Source organism: Ornithorhynchus anatinus, chromosome X5, assembly GCF_004115215.2.
Source record: "Ornithorhynchus anatinus isolate Pmale09 chromosome X5, mOrnAna1.pri.v4, whole genome shotgun sequence".
NCBI classification, from domain to species: Eukaryota; Metazoa; Chordata; class Mammalia; order Monotremata; family Ornithorhynchidae; genus Ornithorhynchus; species Ornithorhynchus anatinus.
Window position 1 is genome coordinate 4,860,122 of NC_041753.1, and position 10,168 is coordinate 4,870,289.

The window sequence follows — 10,168 nt, forward strand, 5'->3', positions numbered from 1 at the left end:
AGCAAGTTGTCCCCCATGGGGCTCCCAGCCTTCATCCCCATTTTGCAGATGAGGGAACCGAGGCCCAGAGAAGGGAAGCGACTTGCCCAAGGGCACACAGCTGACAAGTGGCGGAGGCGGGATTAGAACCCACGACCTCTGACTCCCCAGCCCGGGCCGTGTGGGTTGGGTGGGTTTCGGATCATTCCCACGGAGCGGGGGGCTGGGATGGCAGAGATCTCTCGTCCCTCCCGCCCCCTGCCGCCACACACCCGCTTTTTAAAAAAGATATTTGTTGTTATTTAATCATCACGTAATAATACCATCATGTGATAATATTCCATAATAATGGTGGTGTTTGTTAGGCGCTTGCTATGGGCCCGGCACTGTACTAAACGCTGGGGAGGAGGCAAGGGGACCCAAGCCCTGTCCCCGACCCAGGGCTCACAGCCTCGATCTTCATAATACAGATGAGGGAACTGAAGCACAGAGAAATGAAGTGACTTGTTTGTTATTAATAATGATAATAATAATGATGGTGATGGTGATGATGAAGATGGTATTTGGTAAGCGCTTACTAGGTGGCAGGCACCGTTCTGAGCGCTGGGGGAGATCCAGGGTCATCAGGTTGGACCCTGGCTCACGTGGGACTCCCCCTCTTAATCCCCATCTGACCGATGAGGGAACTGAGGCCCAGAGAGGTGAAGTGACCTGTTTGTTGATGAGGAGGAGGAGGAGGAGGAGGAGGAGGATGGCATTCGTTAAGCGCCTACTATGTGTCGAACGAAGCAATGGGGGAGGTGCAGCGTGGCTCAGTGGCAAGAGCCCGGGCTCGGGAGTCAGAGGTCGTGGGTTCTAATCCCGGCTCCGCCGCCTGTCAGCTGGGTGACAGTGGGCGAGTCACTTAACCTCTCTGTGCCTCGGTTCCCTCATCTGGAAAATGGGGATTAAGACTGTGAGCCCCACGTGGGACAACCTCATCACCCCGTCTCTCCCCCAGCGCTTAGACCAGGGCTCTGCACGGGGTAGGCGCTTAACAAATGCTAACATTATTATTATTATTATTATTACAGATCCACCAAACAAGCACACTTGCCCCCTTCGAAGCCCTACTGGGAGGTCACCTCCTCCAGGTGGCCTTCCCAGACTGAGCCCCCCTTTTCCTCCACTCCCCCTCCCCGTCGCCCCGACTCCCTCCCTCTGCTCTACCCCCCGCCCCACAGCACCGGTGTATATTCAATAGTATTTATTGAGCGCTTACTATGTGCAGAGCACTGTACTAAGCGCTTGGAACGGATAAATCGGTAACAGAGACGGTCCCTGCCCTCTGACGGGCTCACGGTCTGATCGGGGGGAGACGGACGGACGAGAACAATGGCGATAAATAGAATCGAGGGGGGAAGCGGCGGCGGCTCAGTGGAAAAGAGCCCGGGCTTCGGAGTCAGAGGTCATGAGTTCGACTCCCGGCTCTGCCACTCGTCAGCTGGGCGACCGTGGGCGAGTCACTTCCCTTCTCCGGGCCTCGGTTCCCTCATCTGTCAAATGGGGATTAACCGTGAGCCTCCCGTGGGACGACCCGATGACCCTGGATCCCCCCCCGGCGCTTAGAACAGTGCTCGGCACACAGTGAGCGCTTAACCGATACCAACATTATTATTATCATATCTGCGCATGCTTATTATTCTGTTCATTTTATTAATGATTTGTGTATATATCTCCAATTCTATTGATTTCTAATGACGCTACCGAGGCCTGTTTACTTGTTTTGCCGTCTGTCTCCCCCCTTCTAGACCGTGAGCCCGCTGTGGGCGGGGATCGTCTCGCCTTGTGGCTGAATTGCACATCCCGGGCGCTCAGTCCAGCGCTCTGCACCCAGCAAGCGCTCAATAAATACGATCGATCGAATGAATACAAGCTAGTCAGGTTGGATGCGGCGCTCGATAAAGACCGATCGATCGAATGAACGAGTGAATACAAGCTAGTCAGGTTGGACGCGGTCTCCGTCCCCGTTTCCCAGACGAGGGAACTGAGGCCCAGAGAAGCGAAGCGATTTAATAATGTTCTGTTAAGCGCTTACTATGTGCAGAGCACTGTTCTAAGCGCCGGGGGAGGTACAGGGGAATCAGGTTGTCCCACGTGAGGCTCACAGTTAATCCCCATTTTCCAGATGAGGTCACTGAGGCACAGAGAAGTGAAGTGACCAGCCCACGGTCACACAGCCGACAAGTGGCAGAGTCTGGAGTCGAACCCACGACCTCTGACTCCGAAGCCCGGGCTCTTTCCGCTGAGCCACGCCGAAAGAGCCCAGATGAGGGAAATGAGGCCCAGAGAAGTGAAGTGACTCGCCCGCGGTCACCCAGCCGACAAGTGGCAGAGCCGGGAGTCGAACCCACGACCTCTGACTCCCAAGCCCGGGCTCGTTCCACTGAGCCACTTGCTCCAGGTCACACGGCAGACCGGCGCTTAGAACAGTGCTTAGAACAAACGCCCTCATCGTCATCAGCATCCTTCTTCTCATTAAGAGCGGGGATGAGAGACCGGGTCCTTCCGACTGCCAGGCCCGGGCCCTGCCCGGAGTGTTTTAGCCGCCCTGGGGGGAGGCAGGGCATCGCTTCGCCAGGCCCGGGGTCGCTCCGGACGCTGTGGGTGACTTGGGCGGACCTTCTTCGCCCTCCGTCTCCCCCGCTCCCCCGCTGCCTCGCCTCCCCCTCTTCCTCTCCTTCTACAGTTCATCACCACCTCCTCCCCCACACCAGCCCGGCGCCCGCCTGGGTGCTAAAAATATTTTCCCGTGGGCCGCCGCGGAGCCCGCGAGCGGCTGGAGGGAGAGGCGGGGGGAGCGGGGGGACGACGGGGAAAGGACACGGGGATCCCGGAGGCAGGGCCGGAGAAAGCTCTGGATTCCAGAGATGTCTCCCCTCGCCCCGGGCCTCCCCGCTTCTTGCACCGCTCCAGGATGGACGGCATCCCGAAGGGTCGTCCTTGGGCCGGGGCGGCTGGGTCTGCGGCAGAAGGGATGCTGGGGTGATCTCGGGGCGGACGAGAATGGGGAGGGGGACGGGCCCTTCCGGGGGGGATCGATGAGGGGGCGGCTTCCTCATCTCCGTGGTCCTGGGTGCGAATCCCGGCCCCGCCCCTTGTCAGCCGGGTGACCGCGGGCCGGTCGCTTCCCTTCTCTGGGCCTCAGTGACCTCATCCGGAAAACGGAGATGATAACGATGATAACGTTGGTATCTGTTAAGCGCTGGCGACGCGCAGAGCGCCGTCCCAAGCGCCGGGATCGATACGGGGGTCGTCGGGATGTCCCACGTGGGGCTCACGGTTTTCATCCCCATTTTACAGGTGAGGGAACCGAGGCCCGGAGAAGCGAAGACCGGGAGCCTCACCTGGGGCGACCCGACGACCCTGTATCTCCCCCGGCGCTTAGAACGGGGCCGTGCACGTAGTAAGCGCTTTGAACAGATACCAACGTTATTATCGTGATGAAGCAGCGTGGCTCGGCGGAGAGGGCCCGGGCTCGGGAGTCGGAGGTCGTGGGTTCTAATCCCGGCTCCGCCGCTCGGCGGCCGGGGGACCCGGGGCGGGTCACTTGGCTTCTCCGGACCCCAGGGACCCCCTCTGGGAAACGGGGGTGAAGACTGGGAGCCCCAGCCGGGGCAACCCGACGACCTCGGGGGTCTCCCCCGGTGCCTGGTGCTCGGCACAGAGTACGCGCTCATCAAATGGCCTCGTCATCATCATCGTCTCCTACCCCTCCTCCCCGCCCCCATCCCACCCCCTCCCTTTCTTCTCCCCCAGCCCCGTCGGGGGCCAGCTGGCATCCCGGGCCGCCCCTCCGCAAGAACTGGATGGCGGAGCTCATTGCCCCCAACCGGTGCAGATGGGAGCCACGGTCGCCGTGGCAACGGGGCAGGTGGCAGGGGGAGACGGAGACACCCCAGGCGGGGCCGCGGAGAGATGGAGACCGAGGGAGACCGAGAGAGGCCGAGAGCCCAGAGGGGAAAACCAGCTCTGGGCGGGCGGCAGAGACCCCCCCCCCCCCCCCAAACAGCCGGAGACCGCAAGGGGAGAGACGCAGAGAGCGCGGGAGATGCTGAAGGAGAGATGAGGGGGAGGAGGAGGAGGAGGATGGAAGCAGCTAGTCCAGTGCTCTGCACCTAGTAAGCGCTCAACAGATGCTATTGAGTGAAAGCAGCGTGGCTCGGTGGATAGAGCCCGGGCTGGGGAGTCAGAGGTCCTGGGTTCCGATCCCGGCTCTGCCCCTTGGCTGCTGTGTGACCTTGGCCCAGCCGCTTCACTTCTCTGGGCCTCAGTCACCTCGTCTGTCCAATGGGGGTGAGGCCCGGGAGCCCCACGGGGGACCAGCTGACGACCTTGGGTCTCCCCCAGCGCTTAGAACGGCGCTCGGCACCTAGCGAGCGCTGAACAAATTCCATCACTATTATCATTATTATTATTATTCCCCCGGTACTTAGAACAGTGCTTGGCACCTAGTAGGCGCTTAACGAATACCATCATCATTATAATAATTATTATCATTCCAGCACTTAGAACGGTGCTTGCCGGCGCTCGCAGCGGGGCCCAGGGCCGAGAGCCCGAGGTCGTGGGTTCTAATCCCGGCTCCGCCACCGATCGGCTGTGTGACCTCGGACAAGTCACTTCACTTCTCTGGGCCTCAGGGACCTCCCCTGGAAAAGGGGGATGAAGACGGGGAGCCCCACGGGGGACCACCCGATGACCCCGTCTCTCCCCCAGCGCTTAGAACGGTGCTCTGCACAGAGTCAGCGCTTAACGAATACCGACGTCATTATTAATATTACCACTGAAAGGATGCTGGGCAGGAGGAAAAAGAGGGAGGGGAGGGGGAAGAGGGTCTCAGAGCCTCAATTACCCCCCCCCCCAAAAAAACACCCCCCAGGCTGCCTCTCATCTCCCCCCAATCCTCCCAGAGGGTGTGTGAGGTGGGGGGTCCCCCTCCCCATCCGTCGATTTAGTGCTTGGCACAGAGCGAGCGCCGAACGGAGAGCACCGTTGGCATCATCAGCATGTCCAGAGACCCCCCCCCCCCACCGCACACGTGGTCTGGGGGTATTTTGGGGGGGGGGTGGGTTTTTTTTTGGCCCCCGGGAGCCAAAGATGGGTGGAATCGGATGATGGGGGGGGCCCTGTTGGGAGTTGGGGGAGGTGAATTGGGTGCGGGGAGGAGGGGGCTATAAATAGCCACGTCCAAGCTCCTCCCCCCCGTCCGTCCCACCCCCCGCCCCCCAGGCCCACCCCCAGCCCCGCCGCCCCCTCCCCTCCTCTCCCTCCTCCCCCTCCTCCGTCTCTCCTCCCCGAGCCGGCGCTGCGCCCCGGGCGCCCGGGGGGCGGGGAGAAAGGACCGGCTGCCATCCCGACGGGCGACCACCTCCCCGGCCATGGGGGCGGCGCGGCCCCGGCCCCCCCCCCGGCCCCGGACAGGGGGACACCCCCCGGGACCCCAGGTAGCGGGCTTGGGGGGGGACCGACGGAGTGGGGAGGGGGACCCCGCGGTGCCATCTCCGGGGCGTCATCAACATCAGCAGCGGCAGCATCCCCTGATGATGATGATGATGGTGGGGGGCACCCCGTCATCTGGGGCTGGGGGAGGGGGCGAGGCCGGGACGCCCCCCCAAACGGAGAGGGAGCTGGGGAGGGGGCGAGGGGCAGAAGGGAAGGGGGTGGGGGGAGAGGCCGGCTGATCCATCCGCCCCCCGGGCGCGCGTCCTTCGACGGACGGGTTGGGGGTCGGGGGCGTCCTGCGCCATAGAGTGACCCCCCCTCCCCTCCCCTCCGTCTGTGCGTCTCTCCCTCTCTCTGTGTCTCTGCCTGTGTCCCTCCCTCTCCGCGTCTCTCTGCCCGTCGTCCCCCCGTCCCCGGGCCCCTCCGCCGGCGCGATGGGCGCCCGGGCCGACCCCCTCGGCCCGCACCCCGCCGTCTCCCCCTCGGCGGGTCCCCGGGCGTCTCGGACCGTCTGCCCCGCCCGGCCGGCCCCCGCCCGCCCGCCCAGGAGACCCCTGTGAGGCCCGGGGCCTCGCCCCGCCGCCCCCCGGCCCCGTCCCGCCCGGCCTCGCCATGCTCCACGCCGAGGGCCACGCTCTGCTGCGGGCCGTGGGGCAGGGCAAGCTGAGGCTGGCCCGGCTGCTGCTGGAGGGGGGCGCCTACGTCAACGAGGGGGACGCCCAGGGGGAGACGGCGCTGATGGCCGCCTGCCGGGCCCGCTACGACGACCCCCAGAGCCGGGCCCGGATGGTGCGCTACCTCCTGGAGCAGGGCGCCGACCCCAACATCCCGGACAAGCTAGGCCGCACGGCCCTGATGCACGCCTGCGCCGGCCGGGCCGGCCCCGCCGTGGCCGCCCTGCTCCTGGCCCACGGGGCCGACCCCTCGGTCCGCGACCACGCGGGGGCCTCGGCCCTGGTCCACGCCCTGGACCGCGGCGACCGCGAGACGCTGACCGCCCTGCTGGACGCCTGCAAGGCCAAGGGCACCGAGGTCATCATCATCACCACGGACACGTCGCCGTCGGGGGCCAAGAAGACCCGCCAGTATCTCAACTCGCCGCCCTCGCCGGGGGTCGAGGCCCCGGCCTCGCCCGGTCCGGGCCCGGGGCTCTGCACGTCCCCGTCGGAGGTCCAGCTGCGGGCCGGGCCCGGCGCGGCCCCCCGGGGCCGGGGGCGGGGGGCCGCCGCCGCCGCCAAGACGGAGGGCGGCCGGGCGGCGGTGGAGGAGGAGGAGGAGGAGGAGGAGGAGGGCGAGGAGGAGGAGAAGCAAGACGTGTTTGACTTCCCGCTGCCCGGGCCCAAGCCGCCCCACGAAGACCCCAGGGCCGCCCCGGCCCTCATCTCCCCCGAGCCCCTCCCCCGGGCCCCCCGCCCCCCGCCCAACCCTTCAAGAGGCTCAACTCGGAGCCCTGGGGCCTGGTGGCCCCGTCCGTCCCGGCCGGGCCCGGGGAGCGGGCGGGGGCCGATCGGCTGGCCGGCGAGTTCAACGGGCTGGGCCTGACCCCCGGGCCCCGGCTCGCCCGCCGCCACAGCACCGAGGGCTCGGAGAAGCCCCCGCCTTGGGCCGAGAAGATGGCGCACGCCCCCTCGTCCTCCTCCTCGTCCTCGTCCTCCTCCTGCTCCCACGCCGGGGGCCCCCTTCCCCGGCGCAACACGGCGCCCGAGGCCCAGGAGTCCGGGGCCGCCGGCCCCCCGCCGCCCCCGGGGCTGCGGGCCAAGCTGAGCCGGCTGGAGGCGGCGGAGCCCGAGCCCCCCCGCGGCCCGGCCCGGCTGTCCGGACACGCTGCCCCCGGCCCCCGAGCCGGGCCGCCCGGCCCCCGAGCAGCGCCGCCGCTACAACGCGTCGCCGCTGCCCCTGCCCCCGGGCCCGGCCGCCGGCGGGGATCCTCCCCGGGCCTCGGCGGAGAACCCCCCGGGGGCCGTGTCCCCCCTGAGCGGGCGGCGCCGGAGCCCGGGCCTACTGGAGCGACGGGGCTCGGGCACCCTGCTCCTCGACCGCATCGCCCACACGCGCCCGGGCTTCCTGCCCCCGCTCAACGTCAGCCCCCACCCGCCCATCCCCGACATCCGACCCCCGCCCAACGGCAGGCCCCCCTCGCCCACGCCCGCCGCCCACCCGGGGCCCCGGCCGCTCCTCCCGGCCCACGGCCCGGGCCCCGGCTCCCCCAGGGCCAAGAGGAAGCTGGTGAGAAGGCACTCCATGCAGACCGAGCAGATCCGACAGCTCGTCAACTTCCAGAGCTTCCTGGGGCCCGGGGACCCCGGCCACTGAGGCGGGGACGGGGAGGCCCCCCCGCCTCGGAGACCCCGGGCGCGGGGGGGGGGACCCGGACCTCACACGCACGAGATACGCCCGAGGTCTTCCCGCCTCCCCCCGGCCTCGACCACCCTCTCCCCGCGGCCCCGCTCGGGGCCGGCTCGGGCCCGACGGAGGCGGGCTGGGGTTGGGGGGGACGGGGGCCCCTCTCCGCTGGGACACCCGCACGCACAGCCCACCTCCCCTCCCTGTCCCCGGCCTCCCGACCCTCTCCCCGTGACAGCCTTCCCTCCCCGCGCCCCCCGCCCAGGCCTGCTGCCCCCCGGCCCCGAGTCGTCCGCCCTTCCGAAGCTCAACCGCTGCTGCTTGCCGACCCCGTCCCCCACCCCGGGCGGAGACGGGTCCCGGCCGCCCGACCTCCGTCCCGACGGCTCCGTCCGCCCGCCCCGGGGGTGGGCCGGGGGGCCGGGGCCGGGTCGCCGGCCCCCGGCCCCTCCCCGACGCCCGAGTTCTTGACGTCTCCCGACGTCTCGGGCCGTCTCCCTCCCTGCCCCGGGTCCGGCTCCTCTCCCGGGGTGGGGGGGCGGGTCGACGGTCACTCTGCGGGATCCGGGGGCGACTACCGCGCCCGCCTCTCGAACCCGGGGCCAGGATGAGGCGGGGAGGGACCCCCTCGTCCTGAGGATTTCGAAGCACTTTCGGCGACCCTCCTTCCTCCTCCCCCGGGGTCGGGGGGCGGGGGGGGGGGGATGATGGGAGGTCAACCCGTCCCTCCCCCCGCCTCCAAGTACTGTAATGGGGTTCCTCGTTCTCCTGGAGATTCTGGTCTACCTATGGCATCTTCTCCCTAGCCGTCCTCCTTCCTCCATTTATTTAGAGTGGGAGCCCCGGGCGGGCCGGGGCCGCGTCTCAGTCGATTCCCGGAGTGCTCACTTGGGCACTTAGTTCAGTGCTTTGCATAATGTAAGCGCCTAATAAATGTGATGATGATGATGATGATGACGACGACGACGACGATGAGAAGGACGGGGTGGGAGGGGGGTCTCTCCCCCGGGGGCGGAGAGAGCTCCCCCCCCCCCGCCCCCCCGCGGTTTCCCATTTGAAAGAAGAATAATAACGATGACATTTGTCGAGCGCTGACGATGTGCCGGGCACCGGTCTAAGCGCTGAGAGGCAGTGTGCCCCCGATGGATCGAGCCCACACCCGGGAATCAGAAGGTCCTGGGTTCTAATCCCAGCTCCTCCCCTTGTCCAGTGGGTGACCTTGGGCCAATCACTTCACTTCTCTGTGCCTCGGGGATCTCGTCTGCAAGATGGGGACTAAGGACGCGAGCCCGACGAGGACCTGATCAGCTGATGTCAACCCCAGTGCTTACTACAGTGTCTGGCGCAGAGTAAGCCCCTAACGACGGCATTTAAAGGAAGAAAAGGCAGGAAATTCTCCCCTCACATCTCTTTCCCCGCTTCTGCAATCCGAACCCTGGTCACTTCCCCACCTTCAGGGCTCTTAATTTCCGGGGCCTTTGTCTCATCCGGGACCCTTGGGTTTTGGGGTTTTTTTTTTAACTCCTCCCCCTGGGGCTTTCACGATCTCTTTGGGGGATGTTATTATTTTTAAGGAGCTACAGAGAAGCAGCCTGGCCCAGGAGAGAGAGCCCAGGCCTGGGAATCGGAGGACCTGGGTTCCAATCCCCGCTCGGCCTCTTGTGCGCTCTGTGACCTCGGCACGTCACTTAACTCCTCTGTGCCTCAGTTCCCTCGTCCGCAGAATGGGGATGAAGACCGTGAGCCCCGAGGGGGACACCGGAACTGGATCCACTCTGATTTTCTCGTGTCTACCCCAGTGCTCGGTACAGTGCTAGGCCCCACCTAATGAGCACCTAACAAACACCTCTTTTTTCTTCGAGGAGTTTAAGGAAGACCCTTCCCCTACCGCCACGGGGTAAAAATGAGGAAACGGAGGCATGGCGAAAGAGGCGAGGGAGCAGAACTCCAAGTATCCGGAGAGGGAGGCCAGTGGGCCCGGTGAAATTGGCAAAAATCTGTACATTCCGGGGAACCCCCTCCAGTGGGAATGTCTGAGGGCAGAGGGTGTCCCCCCTTCCCGTCCCTAGACGTGGGTTCGAATCCCGCCCCCTCCACGTGTCTGCTGTGTGACCTTGGGCAAGCCCCTTCACTTCTCCGGGCCTCAGTTCCCTCGTCCGTAAAGTGGGGACGAAGACGGCGAGCCCCACGTGGGACAACCTGATGACCTTGTATCCACCCCAGCGCTTAGAACAGTGCTTGGCCCATAGTGAGCGCTTAACGGCGTGGCTCGGTGGAAAGAGCCCGGGTTTGGGAATAAGTGGTCAGGGGTTCTAATCCTGCCTCTGTCACTTGTCAGCTGTGTGACTTTGGGCAAGTCACCTCA

General features: G+C 65.9%; 1 protein-coding gene across 1 annotated transcript; it reads left to right on the forward strand.

Annotated features, from left to right (window-relative positions):
- Positions 1-6,021: 6,021 nt before the first annotated feature.
- ANKRD34A (ankyrin repeat domain 34A) lies at positions 6,022-8,757 on the forward strand. The gene is given in 4 exon segments (XM_029055833.1): positions 6,022-6,654; positions 6,706-6,880; positions 6,883-7,291; positions 7,293-8,757. Coding segments are annotated over 4 exon segments (1,647 nt in total). The 5' UTR covers positions 6,022-6,072; the 3' UTR covers positions 7,774-8,757.
- The last annotated feature ends 1,411 nt before the right edge of the window (positions 8,758-10,168 follow it).